This window comes from Dipodomys ordii, unplaced genomic scaffold, assembly GCF_000151885.1.
Source record: "Dipodomys ordii isolate 6190 unplaced genomic scaffold, Dord_2.0 Scaffold39, whole genome shotgun sequence".
Taxonomy (NCBI): Eukaryota; Metazoa; Chordata; class Mammalia; order Rodentia; family Heteromyidae; genus Dipodomys; species Dipodomys ordii.
In genome coordinates, this window is record NW_012267255.1 from 6,735,783 (window position 1) to 6,758,747 (window position 22,965).

Sequence of the window (22,965 nt, forward strand, 5' to 3'; positions counted from 1 at the left end):
AGGGTGCACTTCTGGTCAGGGTGCACTTCTTACACATATTACAGTATAGGCCCTCCACAGGAGCTAGGGAAGTAGCAGAAATCCAATGTGGCTTTGGCTAAATATCTCCATCACCTGTCCATATTTCACCATGTTGGATCAGCACAGGCCATGAAGCAATCTGGCCTGTACTTGGCACATTCTGGTGAGACTGGTAAGAGCCAACGGCCCCTGGTAGAACACTGAGGGTCTCCCCATGTGCAAGGACCAGGGATGTGTGACGCTCTGGTACACTTACTGCTCCATCAGGACAGCTAAGCCCCTATGACAGGATATGGAGGCTGCTTTGCCATGCCATTCCTCCACAGCTAGGTGTACACGCATTGCGGTTGAAATGATAACCACCTCCAGGACAGAGTTAATGGGGAACTTCTGCATGCTTCAAGTCCTAACAAAAACAAAGTCCATCGAAACAAAGATCTATCTTTATGGCTAGTCCAGGTGAGACTTTTACAGTTGAAGACCATGCAAGGAAAGCACTTTTTTTTTTTTTTACTGAAACCTAATCATCACTGAGCATTTAAAGAGCCATGTTCTGTTATATACACTTTAATATTTCACTCATTGAAAGTAAATTCTCACAATCTCCATTTTATACCTGGGGAGACTGAGGCATGTGTCCTGTCCACAGAGACCCAGGAGGAGGAAGCCATGCTCTTAATGTCTGCAGCACTTCCAGGGAGCTACTTGGAAACACGGCAGAAGATCAAGGGGAAAGAAAGGCTAGGTTTCATTTCATGCCAGATTTTGCATGAGCAGTGTGACTTAACTGTCACACTTTATTGAGATTTATTATTATTAAGCTTGTCTAGAGCCTCAAAGTTTCTGTGGTATGGCTGAGTTAGAATTTTCACTCCAGAAGTTTCCATGGCCACATTTTCTCCTCCCATTCCAGGTCAACGAGCTGAAGACATTGCATTTGACTTTGACTATGTCACTGCAAGTCAGGAAGGTAAATTCTAGAAGGGGTGGAGACTCCATAATAAAACTAGTAAGGCAGAAAGAATGTCTCCTCACTTTCACAGTGAACTCCTCAAGTGGAGGCCTAGCAGAATGGTTTTAGATGTATGGATTAGCAGAATTTTGAGGCAACATTGTTCAATAAAATCCAAATAATACACTTGGTAAAGTGACAATTGGCTGAAATTACGTAAAATGAAGAAAATAATGTTTCCACCAATTCAGGGTAACTTTGAGGAAAAAAAAGATTTTCCTACCTGAAAGGGTTTTGTCAAACTGGAGGGGAAAAAAAAATAAAAAGAAACATGGAAACTAGTAAAAGAGTAACATTATTCAAATGGCATTCACAGCTTTGGACTAGTTGAGAAGCAATTCTGTTCAAAGACAAGGATTAGGGAACTGTACTCAGAAGTTAATAAGTGGTCTAACCACATAGCTGATTCTGGAGTCATGTAAAGGAGCCAAAATCTATCAGTCTAACAGTCTTGTTTAAAAAGCAAACATAAGCCAACTGCTAGTGACATATGCTTTTGTTGTTGTTGGTGGTGGTGGTCATGGCGCTTGAACTTGGAGCCTTGACAATGTCCCTGAGTTCTTTTGCTCAAGGCTAGCATTCTACCACTTTGAGCCACAGCACCACTGACGTATAATATTAGCTGGAAATAGATGGATCACAGTTCAAGAACAAGCTAAAAAGCTCATGAGACTCCGTCTCACCCATAGCTAGGTAAAGTGGTACACACATATCATTGTAGGCTGTTGTGTTTGAGAAAATTGTAGTTTGAGGCAGGCCAGGTTAGGAAAGTTCCCAAGACTCCTTTTTAATCTGTAGCTAGGTGTGGTGTCATGTATCTGTCATCGTACGTACAATAGGAATCCTAAAATACACAGATCAAGTCCAGGCACATGCCTGGACAGAAAGTGAGCTACCTATCTCAAAAATAACCATCATAAAGAAGGACTAGGAATGTACAGCCATAGAGCATCTGCCCTGAGATAAGGGTTCTGCTTAATTCATTTTCATTCTTCACCAACAAACTCAAGTCGTTGACCTTTGAGATTGCACAAATATAAATCTATGCATGAGCAATATTAATCCATCATCACTAAATATTTAATAACTCCTATATGCTAACCCCTATCACTGCTTTTTAAAAATTAGAAATTTTTTAGACAAGTAGTTTATAGAAATGTGCTCCTAATTTTTCAGATATTAAGAGATAATGCATTTTAATAAATACAAATGGCACCACTATATAATGAAAATAAATTTATTTAAAGAAAAATTGCTTGACAATGTTAAATCCCCAATGCAGTGGAGACCCATTGTGAATATAGGTGATTGCCACGTGTTGTGTGACTCCAGTCAGGATTAGGACAAATGAGGAGGTATGCAAATGTTTTGTTTCCAATTCATCCCACCGAGTTTGCCAGTTGTCACTCCATATTATGATGAGGAAGAAAACCCATGGGAAAACAGACCAAGAAATAGCTATTGTAAGATAGATATCTATTGTCTCCTGTTGATTTAAGTGCATTTTTTAATTTGTGTGTGTGTGTGTGTGTGTGTGTGTGTGTGTGAATCCTGGAGCGTGAACTCGGGGCTTACACACTGTCATTGAGTTTTTTGCTTAAGGCTAATGGTACCACTAGAGCCAATGCTCCATTTCTGGCTTTTTGGTAATTAATTTGAGATAAAAGTTTCATAGACTTTCCCACCCTAGCTGACTTTAAATCAAAATACTCAGATTTCAGCCTCTTGATTAGCTAGGATTACAGGTGTGAGTCACCAGCACCTGGCTTAAGTGCTATCTTTACATGGCTTAATACTCCTCCAGCTTGGTATCTTAATTTGATATTGCAGTGAACTGCGAAGATCATGAATTTAAAAATGTCTTCTACTCAAGAATCACTCAGAAAAAAAAAATCTTTTCATGACAATGAACATACTGCATGGCTTTAAACACCTTGTTTTCCATACTAGAAAAGGGGAATGGGGTTTCCATCCCCACATTATCCTGTTCTGAGTTATCAAATAAATGGAGAATTTCATTGCCCTTTTTGTTTCCATGCTGGGGCTTGAACTCATGGTCAGGACACTGTCCTTGGGCTTTTTGCTCAAGGATGGCACTCTAAATCTTGTAACAGAGCTCCACTTTCAGCTTTTTTGTGGTTAATTGGAGATGAGTCATGTAGAATTTCTGCCCATGCTGGCTTCAATTAATGATCCTTGAATCTTAGTCACCTGTGTAGACAGGACTAGAAGCCTGAGCAATCAGCACCTGGGTCCATTGTCCATATTTCAATTGCACTAATGTTTTGTAGTAGCCTGCAGTTTGTTTTTATCCACTAAGTTCATAAAGTGACTTTGAAACTTTGGTTCCGATTAGCCAGCTGACAGTCTTCTTGCTTAATGCGCAGTTAAATAAGCCAATCCTTTTGGACCTATTGGTCCAAGACATCTGGGGTACCTCTGCATTTCCACTGCAGAAGGAGCCTGACAGTTGTCCATAGCTGAAGGACTTTAATTAATAAGCATCAAGTCATCATCACTTCCTTTCCTACAAATAGAAACAGGGAAGAGGAAGAGAAAGAAGAGCAATGAGTTAAAAAAAAAAAACTTTCACCAAGTCATCAGAATACTCTACATCCTAGGCACACATGAGTAACAGGAGTACAACGTAAAAGGAGGGAAGTTTGCATTATTTGAGGTTTAGTGCACCTTTCTGGAAACAACTTGTGAGCAGCCATTCATCAATTAGGACCCTCCATCCCTCTTTCATAATAAAGCCTTATCAATAATCACAAGGGCTGGTTTTCTTCCTTTACTCCAATAAATAAGGAGGAAATTTAACTTACAACTGCTCAATAAAACATCCTTCTCCAAAATACCACATCCCTTTAGCCTAGAAGTACTTTCATGGGCCACCTGGCTTACCCTGGTAACACTGAAGAAACAGAGAGGTTTAGGAGAGGTCATAGGACACAAGTAATCAGTGTCAGAGTCTAAAACAAAACCCAGGTATTCTGATGACCAGGCTAGTAGCTCTGTCAGCAATTCAAAGGGAATTCATAGGTGGGCATTGCCAGACTGCTTTGTTGAAAAAGAGCAATCACATTCACATCCTGCAGGGGGCAGAGCTGAGGGGGTTGACAGTCATCTGACACAAATCTTTGCAGAGCTTTTATTACCCAAGGTGCCTCAGCAAGGTCCCTTTCCTATATGTATTTATTCTCCATATCCTTCCCAGTTTCATTCTGTTCTTTCCTTTTTAGCCTTTAAACACATCTTGGTATAATCTCTGATGGGACCAGCACAATCACTAGCTCCCAAGGTCCCATTGCAATCTACCCCTCCCATCAGACTCCATGACTCATATACTTTCTACAGGAATCATCAGATCCTCCTGGTATCTAGGTTTTGGTTCATTAATCCCACTAACATCACATGGCAAGAACCATTTCTATGTGTTTGATATACTTGTTATTTTGTTGTTGCTTGTTTGTTTTTCTGAGACCTGGACTTGAACTCAGTATCTGATGATCTGATGCTTTTGCTCATTGGCAGGCACCCTACTACCTGAGCCACACCTCAAACCCCTGATAAACTCTTTTTTCAAAACTATTATCCTAGTTCTGTAATTTCCTTGGTGGACTCTATTATTCCCCTTAATTCTTTCATCCCTCATATTGGGCTCCCCATCCTTCCCACCATGCATCTTCTAAACAGGCCTTTAGCACATAACAAGACAACTGTCTGCTGATAATACTCCCTTCTTTCACCATTCAGGCCCATTCTTAACATATAAGGCATCTGGTCCTATCTCAAAACTACCTTTATTCTAAATGGCTGCACAAGAAAACATTTAACAACTTTCTAGTTTGAGGGTTTTTGTTTTTGTTTTTTGGTCATAGAAAACAGGTCCCAAGCTAGAGTACCAAAAAGCCTGTCACTAACCTTTTACAATTCACAGCCACATTCTCCAGTGCAATTTCTTCCCTCTTATAGTTAACTACATAATTAGAAAAACAATTCTGAGAAACTTTCCCTATCCAGGCAGACTCTTAGAAGTCAGCTTCCTATTAAGAAAATTAATTTCCTCTTTTCCCAGCTTCCACAACAACAATTTAATGCTCTGAGAAGCTGAAATGTGATTTTGAAAACTCAATTCTCCTAGAAGACCTCATTTCTTATTTACCAGACAGTCTTTGGATAGGCTCACTTATATCATTTCAAATCCCAAGATGTGGTATGAATTGATTAGCAGGAAAAAAAATACATCTTATGGTTTTAAGTCGCAATGATCTTCTCCCATCTTCCTCAAGGAATTTGACTGAAAGAACCTTCTTGAAAAACAAGGGTAGTGCACAAAAACTCCCACCAATAACTTCTGATGAAAACATGGAGAGACACATGGAAGAAAACAGTCTCCATCTGATCCCCAGTCCCCAAACCACTGATGGTATATGTTGTCCACTAAGGTCTTAGCCACTTTTCTGAGTCCAATGCAGCAAGCAAAAAAACAAAACAAAACAAAACCCTCAGATGTGTCAGGAAGAGCTACAAGTTCTTGCTCCCAACCAAGGCCACACACAGCTTCCTCTCAAAGAGTCTTCCTTCTCTGCCGGAGGAAGCAATCCATGCCACATACTGTGAGAAGAAAAACTGCCATAAGACATTCCCAAAGCCCCACTTCCAAACAACAAAAAAAGAGAGAACTCTGAGCTCTTTCTTTGCTCCCTTAAAAGATCAGCCTCCTGAATTATAAACCACAAATATTTGGAAGAAATAAAAAGAAATTCTTGCCAGGCACCGGTGGTTCACACCTATAATCCTAGCTACTCAGGAGGCTGAGATCTGAGAATCACAGTTCCAAGCCAGCTGGCCAGGAAAGTCCATGAGACTCTTATCACAACTCACCACCAAAACCCAGAAGTGGCCCTGTGGCTTAAAATGGTAGAGCACTAGCCTTGAGCAAAAGAGCTCAGGGACAGAGCCCAGGCACAGAGTTCAAGCCTTATGACTGGAGGTGGGGGGGAGGAGGAGGGAGAGGAAGAGGGAGAAGGGATCAACCTCCTGACTTTATGTCATGAAGCCTTCTACACAAACCTGTTTTACAAGAAACAACATATTTCTAAAGCCAATTTGGGTGGATAAACTATTGTTCACAAAGAGCAGATTTCACAGTATGGTGTGAGCATTGGATCAACTCTTTCTTAAGGCAACACAGCAGCTCACCTCAGGAACCTGGAGATTACATGCAATACTGACCTCTGACAGCCGACTTGGGTCTGGAAGGTAATGGTGTCTTTCTCATACTCTTTGATGCAGTATCCCTTCAGGAATTCTTGTAGATCCGTTTCAGGAAACCCATTCTGCTGATATTTCTTTTTTAAAAGCACACAATGCTGTTACCTTCTTTATAGAGCATGAAAAATTGCTCTCTTTGTCAACAAACCACCCCACCTTTGCTGAAAGAAAACTCTCCCACAGTGCTAGCTCAGATCCAAAGAGCTCTATTGACGATGATGAATCAATGTGCCAGTTCCAGAACAGCCACACCAGGGCTGCCTCAGGAACAGGGAACAATACAGAGGAAAACCACTGAAAGAGAGCTGGTGGGAAGAGCAGAAGAGTGTTGACAGAGGGAAAGAAGGAAATAGTCAAAAGTAGAAAGTTAGAATATGAATAGTGAGAACAGAGAAGATATCCCACTATATACCTTGTGCACCTAGAATCTTCTGGAATGTAAACCACTTGCTCTACTTTTATGGAAGTTGTCCACTGAGTGGAACAGAGGTCAGTGGGTTTTCCCAATAGACACAAAGACTCTGGAAGTCCCTGTCCTTCACACTTAGTAAAGTTGTTCACCTTAATATTTAGACCTCCTACAAGAGTACAGTTCTTTCTTGCCACATCGGATGCTAGAGCCAACCACCATGCCCAACACTAGAATCTACACATACACACCGACTGCTTCATTTTCCTACAAGACTGGCTTTATGCTGAGTTAGTCTGGGAAGAGGCTGAGCAGAAGACAGCACCCAAAGGCATCAACATGGTACCCCATGTTGATCAGGCACTGACCCTGAAAGAAAGTTTTGCATACATCCTTTCTTCTGTGGAGGTACCAGCACCCAAGGAAGTGATCTTCCTCCATGCTACAATTCAAATAACTAGGTTTGGCCTCAGGGAGTCTGGAACATATCAGGTAGTTTAGGAAAGTGGGAAGCTTTTGCTTTCATATGGCCACCGGAAGGCCTATACGATCAGCATGAAGTGTGGTACTATCCAGCTAGTTTTCAGAGTGGCTTCTCATCAATTAAATTTAGTTAGCCATGTGGGCAGGAATATTAAGTGGTACAGAGTGCAGCAACCTGGCTGCAGGAAACCAAAAGATTCATTTTCAACAAAAGCTAAATAAAATAATCATGCTTAAATAAAAACACGGTATTTTCCTATGGTCTGATTTTACACAGTTTGCATACCTTAATAGTGTCATAAGAATCCGTAATCAATGCAATGAAAAGGCTGAGAATCATGTATATAAAAAGGCTAATGAAGGAATACAAGTAGAGGCGGCTGAACAGCCATACTAAGATGCTCTTCTGCTGGATCTGAGCGAAGGTTGCAAACATGTCATCACCGTTGACCAGGGAAAACAGGCACTCAGAAACTAGGTTCAGATTTTCAAACTGTAGGGAGGAAACAGAAATTAGCTTCAGAGATAAGACATCCATCCAACAAAGCAGAGAGATATTTAGCTTCTCTTTTTTAAAGTGGTCTTTCTGTTTTGTTGTTGTTGATGATGATGTTTAGTCATACTAAAAGCATTCCTTTTAAGACAGCTAGAAATCCACAAAAACAGGAAACATTCAACTCTTGACTGTCCACTGTGCTCTCAGAAATAAATATTTGACATTTGTGTTGGCATTTCCCGTGCACTTTTTACACGGTTTTATTCCTATCATCCAACAAATTTTGGTTCTAATTTTTTTCTACTTCACATCGACAGCTTTTCCTTTTTAAAGCAGACAGAGCAAGTTTACTTGAAAATGAAAGAAAGCAGTGAAAGTCTCTCCCAAAAAGACAAGTCCAATAAAGTCTTCTTGGTGGGTGAGTTTTATAGTATAAGGCTCCTCCTATATCTCCTCCCATGGGCTTTGTGCTGGTTGATTAATGGTTTGCAAATGTATCATCCTGATCCTTTTAATTGGTTGAATGGGTACCCAGATCATTATGGGAAGAAGCAGCATTTGAGTGGGAAGCCAGGGTACTATGGGAACAAGAGACATCATGATAAGCCACATGTTAACCGCCACACACATAAAAAATCTTACGTTACTCACACAGAGAAAGTATCGTTATCTAATAAGTTATCCTTGAAAATGCCAAATTGACATACTTCTCTACCACTGGAGACACCATGTCTGCTAATTTGAAGAACAATGGAACAAACATTTCTGCAAATGTTTTTTTCCTGTTGTAGAGTCTAAGAGTTAACATTTTTAAGGCTATGAACTGCCAAACTGCAGTGGTTGTATACTCTGACCAGCAATCTTTAAAATTGACTGAGATGTAACACAGGACCACAAGATCTTGCTAAATGGTTTTGCCATTGTCTTTCCAACATTCCTCCAGGTAATTTTAGCATGTTAAAAAAATTAAGGATGCCAGAAGAGAGAAGTGTTGAAAGAGAAATAAACATAGCTAATGACTTCCAATTATCCCTACCTGAAGGAGCAGGTAGTCCACAATCAAGACAAACAGTAAGCAAGTAGGGATGGTAGTGCATATCTGTAATCCAAGTACTCAAGAGCTAAAGCAGGATGATCAAGAGCTTCAGGAAGCTCTTGAGCTTCCAGGCTACATAGCATGCTGAGACCTTGTCTCAAAACCAAACCAAACAAGATCGACAATAAGGTCCCTTGGCAGAGCTGAGATGCGCTGTGCAGGTAAGGTACCCTTAGCCCTAGAAGGAGAAGGTTGGTGCTGCACCCAGGGGTAGTGGCTGGAGGGTGATATCTGCCGCATGCTGTTCAGGACCTCACTGGATCTTTCTTCTTTATACTTCAGGCTCAGTCTAGCCCATAATAGACACAAGTAAAAGAAATCGTAATCAAAGCAGTAATGTGATCTGGTCTGTGTTTCTCAAAGTAGCCAATGGTATGTGAAAGCTGTCCTAGAATGGGAAAAGCCCTTGGGCAGGATGTCAGACAGAGGTGACTAGGAGTCTAGGTGAGAGGGAGAGGCCTGATTGGACAAGCAAGAGGGCAGGGAGAAAGTATGTCTGAAGTATGGATAAGAGAAGGGGCTAGCTATGGGTTCCATTTTAGACAAGGTGATGTGATATCCCAGGAATGCTGACAGTAGGTAGTTTGGTTGAAGGTGTACACTGGAGTTCAGGAGCCAATCCCAGGCCACAATAGAATAAATATCACTCACTGGACCTGGTAGTCAGCCATCCTGGCTTTGAGAAGTTGACCTACTGCCACATCCAATAAAAACAAACAACAGGCAAAAACATCTCTGGAGGTGGTGAGTTAAATATTTGGTAAGTAGGAAAAGCTTGTACGGAGACATCATAATCTAGTAGGCAAAAAAAAAAATGTTTCATAGAAACACAGATCCGAATTTTGAGCCAAATTCCACGCTCTGGCAGTCAGGACTGCATGTTCATGAAGTCAGCGTGACTCTGAGGAGATAGAACAGCCTTGAGAATGTATGTCTAAGACATCATGACTTGAAAGTTGTGCTATTACTTCACATGCAAAAAAAAAAATCTCCCACCACCCTTACCAGAAAAAAAAAGGGTTTTCCTTCCCAATTCTCCTGTTTCTCTCATTGATTTCAATCTCCTGCCAAAAATAAAGATTAACTTGAAATAATCAAATACTCAAAACTATCAGCTGAAGTTCCTAAAAATCTTCTTCTGTCCGTCTCAGGCCAGTCCGGTCTTCTGTTTTGCCGATTCATCCTTTCTGCGCCACTCTCACATCAACACTTCATTAGGATAACATTATAGGATTAGTAGTGAAACTTGTCTTCCATTTCAACCTCTTTACTCTCCAGTTCAGGCTGCAGTAAAACTTAAGCTTTACAGAGCGTGGCTTTCAAGTCATTTAAAGTCATTTCAACATTGTTATTCATAACCATTATACATCTCCCTCTTGTGTGCACATATGAATCATTTCAAGCCACCAACAAGTGGAAGCGGAGACCTAGTAAATTTACTGGTTCCTACTCGGATATTTTCGTGCTATAAGAATTGGCTATGAGTTCGTTTCAGGGAGTAAATTCTGTGGAAGTATGCTTCAAATATTCCACCAGTAATGTCCTAATGTGTTTCCAGTTAGAAGGACATGTGTACCAAGAACTGGGTTGACTCTTGCCAGAGTGTAAGCTTTGGTGCCCAGAGGACATTTAATAAATATTAAAAGGGCATTTCCATAAAATGTCTCTGTAGATTCTATGGGACTACAAAGAGAACCTAAAGTTCATTTCACAAATGAGCATTTGTGATTGAGCCAAAAAGAACTGCCATTTGAATGCAGTATAACCTGCAGTCGCTTATGTGGAAGAATGATGGTAAAGTTTGCTTCAAGAGCTGGTGGCCAGAATCTCATGTAACATTTAGATAAAATGTTGTCGCTGGCTCAGAGATTTTTGAGTAAGAGATTCTCGGCTAGTGTCAAGCGTAAAGGTGTGATGCGGGATCTGGGGAAACTTAACCATAAAATCCAACAATTTTCCAATGCTTTGGACTCCTCATGTTTAAAATGGGGACAATGCAAAACTACTGCTTATGCCTCGTACTAGAGAAAACCTTCTGGGAATGTGAAAACCACATTAGAGAAATGCTTAATCATTCAAGATGAGGTTTGGAAGAACATCAATAGTCTCTAGCACTCTGTGCCCAGAGATCTTCAAAGGGCACAGAGCCAAAGTCCATTAGTGCTGGAGATAAACCTATCAGTAGGACACTTTTCATTCCTTTGTTCCTTTTAGTTGACCCACTGAAATTAAAGGTTACAGGAAGACAGAAAGCTAAGATGTTTAGGACGCTGGCTGATTCCAAACAGTAGCATCCCATTGTAACTTTCTGATATCTCCTCTTCAGAGGTGTTTTGTTTGTTTTAACGATATATCCTTCACACTAAAGCTTTGTTGTGATTCTAAAATACTTTGCGGAAATGCTTGCAGTTGTCCTTGGTATTAAAGGGCCTCAGGGAACTCTTGGGGAAGGAAGATACCGAGCAGTTTGGATACATTTGAGGGAAATTTTACTGCAAGAGGTAGAGAAGGAGAGAAAAGCAGCATAAGACTGGAATTCTTTCCCTCTGCTGACCTGTGCATTTCCTGAATTACCTCAAGCATACATGACCTCAGTCTATCAGCCTGGCTAGAGACCAGGAATGTGGTACCTACACAGACCTGCCAGGGATTCCCAGAGATATCCCTCATCCCTCTACTACCCAGGGCTTAAAGGGAAGCTGACATTAAGTGAGACACACAGCTTAAAATCCACTATCCCAAATAATAACCTCTCACCATGTGGGACTGTATAGTACCTGATATGTGGGATGTCCAAATTGAGGTGTTCATGGGAATACAAAAGATACCACACTTTGTCAAAGACTTAGTCAAAAAGCAGTGATATTTTTCACTGCTTACGTACTGAAACAATATTGGATATGCTAGGTTCCATATAATATATAATTTAAATGAATTTCATATTTGTTTTACTATGGCGATTAGAATACTGTAAAGTCTACACATGGCTCCATTTGTGCTCATATTACATTTTTATTGGACACTGCTGACCCAGAGCACCCCTATTTTACCTTGATCTGATGAAAGAGCAAAACTGAGCATGTGGCAATGTCGCTGGACTCAGAAAGCAAACGGCATCACTTTCCATGAGGTGATCTTGACACACATTAAGAGATTAAGATAGAGTCTGGGGCTTTTTCCTTACCATTGATGTAGAAGTACAACCCGAATTCTCTTGCAATGTTCTGTCTTAGATTATACCAAAAAAAAAAATCTCTATAGACAACTGACAAACAGATCAGTTTGTCAGGCATATCAGGGTTTAAATACCATTTCTGTCACTCATTATCTGGGTGACCTCAGAAGAAGTATCAAACATTTCTTTCTATAAAGGATTCTTCCTTACTGTAATGTTCTTTAAAAAAAAGAAAAGAAAGAAAGGATAATCTTTTCCCACGGGGAAGAAAAGAGGAAAATGCTGTAGTTGTATTTTGTTTTGCTGTTGGTTGTGGAGCTTGAACTAAGGGCCTGGGTGCTGTCCCTGAGCTCTTTGGCCAAGGGTAGTGCTCTTCCACTTTAAGCCACAGCTCTACTTCTGATTTGAGGATGGTTAATTGGAGATATGAGTCTCACAGACTTTCATTCCCATGTTGGCTTCAAGCCATGGTCCTGAGATCTCAGCCTTCTGAGTAGCTAGGATGACAAGTATGAGCCACCAGCACCCAGCTGTAATGTTGTAGTTTTGATCTCAAATATCAACCCAAAGGGCCATGTGTTATAGGCTTAGTTTCCAGCCTGAGGCAATATTGGGTAGGTTGAACCTTTAGGAGGTGGTCTACCAGGGGGAAGTTGGGTCATTAGGGGTGTGTGCTTGAAGGAATTATTGGAACCTTAGTTCCTTTCTTTCTCCTTTTCTTCATGGTCACTGTAGGGTGAAATACATTCCTCTGACGCTCATTTCCACCATGATGTCTTGCCTTGTTACAGGCCTAAATGCAACAGAGCCAAGTGAGCATGAACTAAACCCATTAGCCAAACTGAATTTTTCCTCTTTAAATGTTGACCCTCTCAGGCATTTTGTCACAATGACAGAAAGCTGACTACCAGGATAGGGTGGTGAACACACCAAGAGATAAAGACTTAGGCACCAGGCCTTACAAACAGCACTTGAGAATAGTAGCCCACTTAGTAAAACTCAAGCAACATTAACTGAGAAAATTGCAGAATAATTATGGGGTGGAGAACACAGGAAGCCAGTGGCAAAGGAGATAATACCACTCGTCCTGGAGTCTTAGGAGCCAAGGAGTTAAAGCCAAATTGTTAGGCTCCATATTTATTCCACACAGTGCAACACTGCCCTCTCATGACAAAAACATGCAACAGCTTTCAGAGCCTAAAATGAGGAAGAAAAATGCAAATTTTCATGGACACTAAGACAATGAGTTCTCCAGATCATAAATACCATATCAAAGAGAATATTTGCTGGTGGGGGAGGGTTGCTGGTCCTTGGTCTTGAGCTCAAGCCCTGGGCGCTGTCCCTGAGCTGTATTTTGCTCAAGGCTAGCACTCTACCACTTGAGCAACCACTCCACTCTGGCTTTTTGAGGGGGAAAGGCGGTAATTAATTGGAGATAAGAGTCTCATGGACTTTCTGCCTGGGATGGCTTTGAACTGTAGTCCTCAGACCTCAGCCTACTGAGTAGCTAGGATTATAGGCATTGAGCCCCCAGTGTCCAGCTTCAAAGAAATATTTTCCTCATGAGTCACCATCAAGGAAGTGATATGGAATTGGAAAATTGATCATATCATCAAGATTTACTCTTGAATCATAGGTTGTCACTTTGTTAATTAATCCTATTTTTCAATTAAGAAAAATTGTTATTCTCTTTGGGCTTATTAAATATGACACTTGGAGAGGAAAGCTATAATGTGTATGTTTATTTTAGTAGGACAGCAGAGAATGTTTGAACTTCAAACTCTCAATTTACTCTGTGGAGTCTGGAACCCAGATTTGACCACATATTTTGGTTAATGTAGCTGTCAATCTCAAAATTTAGGATTGAAATGTTACCCAAATTTAGTAGCAATCCTTTGCTTTCTTGCCTTCTTTCTTTCTTTCTTTCTTTCTTTCTTTCTTTCTTTCTTTCTTTCTTTCTTTCTTTATTTCTTTCTTTATTTCTTTCTTTCTTTCTTTCTAGCCATTTTATCCTTACAGCGCCCTTGATACTCACAGGGATGGAATAAGAAAAAATGCAGCAATGCTGATCATCGTGCTTAACACCCAAGCAACAAGAGCTAGCTACTGCTGTTTGCTGGCTTTTGTAATTTTTCTTGTTCCATTAGCCATGGATCCGTGGAAGAAGTCATAATAACTCCTTTCATTTCTGTGTCATTTCATAAATTACCTTCCAATCAATGTTATCATTTCAAAACCAGAACATCTTAGTAGCACTTTGACATTGCTTAGATTCCAATGCTGCCTGTAGCTCAGCAATAGTGTGGAACACAGATTTTGATCTTTAATAAGACACAAAGATGGTGCTTTGATCAAAACCGCCTACAAAGATGTGCTTTCATTTCAATCAGAAATAAATTGGTCATTCGAAGCCGAGTCTTTACTTACCTCCCTCCATAGCTAGCAAAATGAAAAATCTAAGTCTTCCAACTAAAAGATCTTGTAATAATTTTCTTATTTACTTATGCATTTATTTATTTTTGCCAGTATTGGGGCTTGAAATCAGAGCTTCACTTTCTTGCTTTGCTTTTTCACTTACGGCTGGTGCTCTACCACTTGAACCACAGCTATGCTTCTAACTTTTTACTTTAATTGGAGATAAGAGTCTTATGAACTATCCTGTTTGGGCTGGCTTTGAACTATGATCCTCTGTTCCCATCCTCTTACATAGCTAAGATTAATTACAGGTGTGAGTACTTGGATTATTTTTTTTTTACCAAAGAGATCTTGTGTTCTAATATCTCTCAACTGACAATCATCTGAGTGAATGTGTGACCAAACCAATAAGGCCCAACATCCTAAAGTCACTTCAATATCCTGAAAAAGAAAAGGAAAAGAAATCAAAGGCACAGCTATCCTCATGATGCTGCAAGGGTACATGCTGGAGAGGAGGAGGAAGGAAGAAGTCCAGTGTGGAGGCCTGGCTCTGGAGAGCAGAAGGAACAGTTACACACCTTCTCATGATATGGTCCTAAGACAATCCATCCACAGAATGTATAGCCCAGGTATATCATGCCGGCACAGGCACAGAACCGGAGGACTTTGGGCAGCGAGGCTTGCATTGTCAAAATGAGCACCTGGGGAGAAAAAGAAGGTCATGTAATGGCCCAGATGGAAAAATGGGTGCTAGAACCCAAAGAGGTGAGTCTTAATCCCTGTGTTTCTTTCGCGGGGCCCAATGCTTACATTGTATGCTTGGAAGTATCCCAGGTATCTGATGACTCCAATCCACACAAACAGCGTAGATGTGCCAAGCAAAATGCTGCACAAATCATAATTTGTGAGATTCTATGGGGGAAAAAAAGATAAATGCAACATTCTAGTCTGCTTGACTTATTTAACTTTCTTTCAACAAATGGAGGAGTGGAATGAGTTTTTCCTTATAGGGGCAACTAAATGTTTTTGGGTTTGGAGGGGGGGTGTTGTGGGTTTGTTTTGTTTTGTTGTCGGTCGTGGGGCCTGAACTCTGGGCCTGGGCGCTGTCCCTCAGCTCTTCAGCTCAAGGCTAGCGCTCTACCACTTGAGCCACAGCTCCACTTCCTGCTTTTTTCTGCTTATGTGGTGCTGAGGAATCGAACCCAGAGCCTCATACATGCAAGGCAAGCACTCTACCACTGAGCCACCTTCCCACCCCAACTAAATGTTTTTTACTAAAAGCTAAAGAAGAATTTAGGACATAATTTAAATGTTTCTTTCTCATTTCCTTTCAGTATTTCAACTGATTGAACTGATTTTTTCCAAACAATATTGTGAAGTAGAAATAGCATTAAAGAATATGTTAACAGGGGCTGGGAAGGTGGCTCAGTGGTAGAGTGCTTGCCTTGCATGCATGAGGTCCTGGGTTCGATTCCTCAGCACCACATAAACAAAAAGAAAAAAGCCAGAAGTGACACTTTGGCTCAAGTGGTAGAGTGCTAGTTTTGAGCTGAAGAGCTGAGGAACAGCGCCCAGGCCCAGAGTTCAGGCCCCACGACCAGATCCCCCCCCCAAGAAAGAATATGTTAACAGCATTAAAAAAAATCAAGCATGTATGAAACTGCAGAGCTTCTTCATGGCAAAGGACACAACTAGCAAGATCAATAGAAAGCCCACAGATTTGGAGAAAATCTTCACTAGCCATACAATGGACAAGGGTCTCATATCTAAAATATACTTAGAACTCAAAAATTAAATCCCTCAACAACAAATCCTCAAAGAACAACTGCCCAATTAATAAGTGGGTTAAAGACTTAAAGAGAAACTTCTCTGAAGAGGAAATAAGAATAGCCAATAGACACATGAAGAAATGCTCAGCTTCTCTAGACATAAAAAAAATGCAAATAAAGACAACATTGGGATTCCACCTCACCCCAGTTAGAATGGCTACAATCAAGAAATCTAATAACAACAGGAAGGAGTATGGCCAAAAGGAAACCCTACTGCATTGTTGTTGGGAGTGTAAACTTGTTTAACCACTTTGGAAAGCAGTATGGAGGTTCCTCAAAAGACTCCACATATTGCTCCCTTATGATCCAGCAATCCCACTTTTGGGCATTTATCCAAATGATCACAAGCAAGGCCATACCAAAGCTGCCAGCACAACTATGTTTACTGCAGCATTATTTACCATAGCTAAGATATGGAACCAACCCAGATGCCCCTCAGTAGATGAATGGATCAAGAAAATGTGATATATACGTATATGTATATATGAATTCTATGCCTCCATCAGAAAAAAATGACACTGCCCCATTTGTTAGGAAATGGAAAGACTTGGAAAAAATTATATTAAGTGAAGTAAGCTAGATCCAAAGAAACATAGGTCCCATGGTTTCCCTTATTTGCAATAACTAGTATATGTCTAGGACAAATAGAAGAGGTCAAAAGCTATGAACATGTGACCATACAAGATGATGCTAAGTGAAATGAACTCCAAGATAGGGACTCAAGAGGTTTTTATCTTTCTTGTAATTGTTTTTAATGTATTTATAATATACTATGTGATTTTTTTTGGTTCTTTTGTATGTTCTTCCCCCATGGTATAACTCCTGTTTTCACTGTTTTTGATTCTGGTGCCCTGCATCTTGTATATACATCTTTCTAATTTGGGAAAGGGAAGGAAAATAACAAAATGCTTAAATAAGGATACAGGTTGACCCATTGTAACAATGAGATGTACAAGACACTATGTTGAAGATGAACTTTACAGCTTTGGGGGCAGGGAGAGGGAGAAGTTGGGGAGGTGGGGAGGGACGGTATAGTAGAGGAAAATCAAAGGAGGAGGTAACAATACAAGATAGGAAATGTACTCATTACTCATGTAACTATAACTCCTCTGTGTCTTTACAATAAAAATGTATATTAAAAACAAAACAAAATAAAAATCAGACTATATAATTCACCTACTTGTGCAAGCAAGCTCCAATATGATTTGCTAATTTCTCAAGAAATTCTAGCTAAGTGACAGCGGCTCATGCCTGAAATCATAGCTACTCAGGAGGCTGTGATGTGAGAATCAAAGCCAGCCTGGGCAGGATAGTCCCTGAAATGCTTATGTCCAATTAATCACAAAACAAACAAACAAACAATTGGAAGGGGAGCTGGGGCTGAAGTAGCAGAGTGCTAACCTTATACAAAAAAAGCTCAGTGACAGTGCCTATGCCCTAATTTGAAGCCCCAGGACCAACACAAAGAAAGATAAAAAGAAAGAAGAAAGGAGGGTGGGAGGAAGAGAGGAAGGCAAAGAGGGAGGGAGGGAAGGAGAGAAGAAAGAAAGAGAGAGAGAAAGGAAGAAAAAAAGAAAAGAGAGAAGGGAGGGAGAGTAGGAAAGAAAAAGAAAGGGAGAAAAGAGAAGAAAGAAAGAAAAGAGAGAAGGGAAGGAGAGAGAAGAAAAGAAAAAGAAAGGGAAAAAGAGAAAGAGAGAGAAAGAAAGAAAGAAAGATAAATTCTAAGTGGCACTAAAAAGATGATTATGACTCTAATAGAAGTGCAATGAGACTTCTAATAAAAGTGCAATGAGACACAATGTACTGCTTGTTATAAGCTTGCCACGCTTGAGACCCCACAGCCTGCAGTTGCACAGGCTGAAGAAAGTTTCACAGACAAATAAAAAGGTGGAACAGAGGCACAACTTTGAGAGCCAACAAGTTATCCTGGAAGAGTAGCATCAGGGCCAGAGCTCAGACAGAGGGATTCCCTGGAGGCCCTGTTACAGGGAGGCCACCACATCCAAAGGGAAGGCCTAGGAGGTAAACAGGTTTGTATCAGCTAGGCAGACACTTCCAGAAAAAAGTCACTGTGGCAGCTGTGTAGACAGATTTTAAAAGACTAAAGACACACTTGAGGGTAGGGATGGGATTGGGTAAGCTGGGGGAAAGCGATGGAAGGGGTGACATGGATCAGGATGCACTGTACTCATCCTCTGACCCATTGTATTAAAACACCTTTGTACAACTGCTTTAAAGTTATTTTTTAATTGCAAAAACACTGAAGACACGAAAACAGTAGGAGGTTAAAACCGGGCCAGAGAAGACAAGAAAGCCAGAGACAGAGAAGTGCATGCACTGTAGAGTGAGGGATTCTGCTCATGATGATGGGCCACAGCATGAGAGGTAGGATCAGAAATGAGTCACAAGATCGAATCAACTCATTGAACAACAGTGTCTGTGGATGCAGACACTCAATGCTCCTGCCTTCCTCCATCAATCAGGGCACCAGTGTCACAGACTGCCACCACTGAGGCACACCTACATTCAGGGGCACTGATTGATTTGTGGGATAAGTAGTCCTTCTGCAACTGAAACAAACATGAAAGCCAAGAGCCAATCTACTTGAACTTCAGTTACTCTTCTGAAGATGCCACACCTTTTCTATAGGGCCCTGTAAGACTGGCACAGGCCACCAGCTTCCTTATCCCCTAGCCAAGAAAGCAGCTGAAGAAAGTATGAGGGAAGAATGTGGGTATGGGGAAAGAGCAAGCCCGAGAATCAAACTACCCTCAGGAAGGACATTGTACCTTGGAGATGCCTGAGGCCATCTGGAAGAATCACAAGTGATTTTGAATGTCTTGTCCCTTACCTTGACTGTAATTTCCATTTTCAAGATGGATCCAATAATGGTCATCAGGTCGCTGATAATCACCAGGACATACCACCCGCTGATAAACTCCCACTGGTCAACATCACACACACGTCGCTTGTACTTCTCCAGGAAGAAGTTTTCAAGTCTCTGCAGCAAATATTCAAAGATTCTTTCTTATGAACCACCCAGCCCTCTGGAAGGAGATGCAGTGCTTCTCCCCGTGTTACCTTTTCCAGATGGATGGATCATTTCACACATGTGAAATAAACTTTCCTTCATCATGTGTGCACCTGCTAATCAAACTAAAAATGAAATGCCCATGCTCTGACTCTAACTGATGCTCACCAGCTAACTCGTGGTATCTCCCACATACTTTATGTTTTCAATTCATTTGAACCAACAGCACCCTATAAACTAGGTGCTAGCAAGCCCTGTCACCCAGTTAAGGGAACTGAGGTACAGAGAGTCTAAGCCTGGACCTGAGGAGGTGCTCTCCATGTTGTCTCCCTCTCTCTGGAAGAAATAGGACCTAAACTTTGGACTCAGAATATCAAGAAGGTTGGAAGAGCCAGGCATTGGTGGCTCATGCCTGTAGCTACTCAGGTGGCTGAGATCTGAGGATTGCTGGGCAGGAAAAGTCCATGAGATTCTTATGCCCAATTAAGCAGCAAAAAAGTACAAGTAGAGATGTGACTCAAGTGGCAGAGCACTTGTCTTAAGTGGAAAGGCTAATCAAGAGCACATGACCCTGTGTTCAAGCCCCAGTATGGGCACAAATAAAAGAAGGTTGGAGGCAGACAAGAGAAGTGGGTAGATATTTACAAATCAGCTTGACCAAAGTCCTCCATCAAGGAAAATAGGCATAGACTATTTCCTTGCTACACAATGGCATTCCCACAACTTCCCATTTCCTCTGATTCCAGTAGGACTTCAAATGAATGCCACAGCTGGAAGATCGGTGGGGAGCTGAAGCATAGATTCACAGGAGCCCCAAAGGTTAAAAGGTCAGATGAAATTTGAGAAGAATTTTTCAACTATTTTAAATATAGAATTAAAGTATTTTAAGTTCATTAGAGTCTGTCCTTTCCTGTCAAAATGAACTCTGATTTGAAAACAAAAGAGGAAACCTACACATGCTGTTACTTTTCTTTTGAGATAATTCCTGAAGCTAAAAGAATATCATTTATTCTAGAAACACCCAAAAGATCAGAAGTTTACCACTCACTGTGAAGCACCTGGATGTACTCCCTAGCTCAGCCTTAAGCAGGTAAATTATCTGGTCTGCCCTGACACACCCAGAGCCCTTTTCTTACTTCCTGTGCTTGAAGTGCCTTATATAGGGCCTCATATAGGGCTTCATATATAGGGCCATCACTTAAAGGAATTTAAGTGTGTCCAAGGGTACCAGAAGGCCAGAGTAGCCCAATATCGGTCAGAGAGCCTTGAGGTGGAGACTAAGAGGGAGGGGGTAAACGCAGACAGGCTTACCTTTCGTAACCTCAGAGCAAGAACAATGGATCTCGTGCACAAGATAAGAGATGCCAGGCAAATGGCAATGACAGATGCGTCAAAGAGCAGGACATACTGAGTATTTTTCTGAACTGAAGAACAAAACAGAAAGCACATGTTAAACACACCTACGCTGAGAATCATCTTCAAGCAAAATGGCTAGCTGAAAGGAACTGTAAATGAGAAAAATGTTTTGTCTGTAGCTAAAAGGAAATGGTAAGTATCAGAAACAACTCACACTACATTCATTCCCAGGTCCACAAATAAGGTAAAGCCAGTCTCTGAGGTGAACAGGAATGCATTTGAAAACATACGAATTGTCAATAAATACACAAAAAATGCATTTATAAATCTTTACTGTAGCTCTCTGCTCTCTCTGCTCTTTTCTAGCTCTTTCCTCTCTCTTTCCCAGCTCTCTCTCTTTCCCAGGCCTTTCCCAGCCACATGGAGTGCCAGCCTTGCCTGGTCCCAGCAGGTCTACTGAATAAACCTACCCCTTGCCTGAAAAAAAAAATCTTTACTGTAGAACACAATGAAGTAGAATGTGACCCATTTTTCTCTATTCAAAAGGTTAAAACCTCTAACATACTCTGAGGTGCTTTACTTAAAAACATTAACTACAGACATCCAGTCTGCAATTCAAGTCTACCACACTGAGCCAGGTGCAGGCTCACACCTGTAATCCCAGGTACTCAGGAGTCTGAGGTCATGGTTTGAAGCTAGCCCAGGCAGAAAAGTCTGTGAGAGTCTTATCTCCAATTAACCATGAAAAGCAAGAAATGAAGCTATGGCCTCAGTGGTAGAGTGCCAGCCTTAAGTGAAAAAGCCAGCCAACTGGAAGTGGCGCTGTGGCTCAAGCGGTCGAGCGCTAGCTCCGGGATAGCACCAGACCCTTAGTTCAAAGCCCTATGGCTGTATGTATGATTTGAAAGACAGAGTCCCAAGGAGATTGTGTCAGAGAGACATGGGCCTGTAGTCTTAGTATCTCGCAGACCTCACAGCGCCATCCCAAGTTCCAAATACTCTCTCACCTGCCCGGTTCACACTTTCTCTCTCTCCCTTGCAGTCCTTGCTTGTGCCTCAGGGACTTGGTACATCTCGTTTCTCTGACAGAAAACAGCAGCTCTTCCCTCCACACAGTAGGTTCCAATTATTTGTTTCATCATCAGGTTTCAGATTAAAAATCTGAACAAAACTCCCACCTCTGTTAGTCCCACCTATATTCTTTCATAGCCCCATGACGATACAAATGGTTGGTCCCTTTCATTCTCTGTGTGCCAGCCACTGAATTTCACAATGACATCCTCAGAGACATCACAGGATGGAGTACCGACACAGGACAGTACAAGGGGGGACATGGTATCTGGAGCCGCACAGCCTGGGTACACTCAGAAGGTGGGGAGCATCAGGAAAGCTGCTTAACTTCTGAGTCTCCATTTCCTCATCTGGAAAGTGGCAATAATAATGAGATCCATATCATAGGCCTACTGTGAAGATGACACAAGTTCTTTCCTAGAGAAGCCCTAGGAAAATAATACCAGACACATATTGTGCTCGAGTGTGTGTATGTGTATATGTGTGTATGTGTGTGAATATGTGTGTTGTGTGTATCTGTCTGTCTGTCTGTCCTGGACATCCGGGCCCTGTACACTGAGCTTTTATATTCAAGGCTAGCACTGTACTACTTGAGCCACAGCTGCACTTCCAGGGTTTTTTTTTCTGCTTAATTGGAAATAAGAGTCTCATAGACTTTCCTGCCTGGGCGGGCTTTGAACTGCAATCCTTGGACCTAATACTCCTGAGTAGCTAAGATTATAGGTATGAGCCACCAGTGTTCAACTGTGCTCAGTATTTTATCATTCAATATCCATCTTTGCACCATGGTGGGCAGTGTGACACCAGGGCCCTGAGCAGGGTACAAATATGACATTGTGGTTTTATAACAAGCTTTCCTCATGCTCACAAATAAGAGAAGAGCTTCACACAGAATATGAGAAGACCACTGAATCATCTCCAAGACAATCTGGACCAAGTCAGAAGCAGAGAAAGAAGAGAAAACAGAGATGAAAGTGTAAGAGTCACACCCTGCTCCCAATTGGACCTAGAGAAAAAGACAACCAAGAATGGCTCCTATCTTGGGTAAACTGAGTTCAAGCTGGACAATCATGCCAGGGTATCTTGGTGATGACTGAAGCCATCGATGTGGACAGATACACAGAGAACCAGCAGCCTGGACAGGATGGGGGTGGGAGCATCCATGTTTGAGAATTCGAAGATGATCTCAGGAAACAGGTGGGCAAGAAAGTCCAGGGGAGTGTTGTACCCAACGGGACACCCCAACACTCAGTCAATAGGCTAGGAGCCTTTATTACCCCATAGCAACTGCTTC

At 41.4% G+C, this 22,965-nt stretch overlaps 1 protein-coding gene across 3 annotated transcripts in view; it reads right to left on the minus strand.

Moving 5' to 3' along the window:
• Positions 1 to 3,146: 3,146 nt before the first annotated feature.
• Positions 3,147 to 22,965, minus strand: part of Mcoln2 (mucolipin 2) — a 53,801-nt gene continuing 33,982 nt past the window's right edge. For 2 of the 3 annotated variants that reach the window (XM_013018257.1, XM_013018258.1), the window contains 7 exons: positions 20,556 to 20,668; positions 19,065 to 19,214; positions 15,195 to 15,296; positions 14,963 to 15,085; positions 7,489 to 7,695; positions 6,272 to 6,387; positions 3,147 to 3,560 (listed from right to left, as the gene is read on the minus strand). In XM_013018257.1, coding sequence (XP_012873711.1) covers positions 3,524 to 3,560; positions 6,272 to 6,387; positions 7,489 to 7,695; positions 14,963 to 15,085; positions 15,195 to 15,296; positions 19,065 to 19,214; positions 20,556 to 20,668 — 848 coding nt within the window. In that variant the 3' untranslated portion in view covers positions 3,147 to 3,523. Of the gene's footprint in view, positions 3,561 to 6,271; positions 6,388 to 7,488; positions 7,696 to 8,188; positions 8,277 to 14,962; positions 15,086 to 15,194; positions 15,297 to 19,064; positions 19,215 to 20,555; positions 20,669 to 22,965 lie in introns of those variants that run through there. The other variant, XM_013018259.1, reaches the window with a different exon arrangement.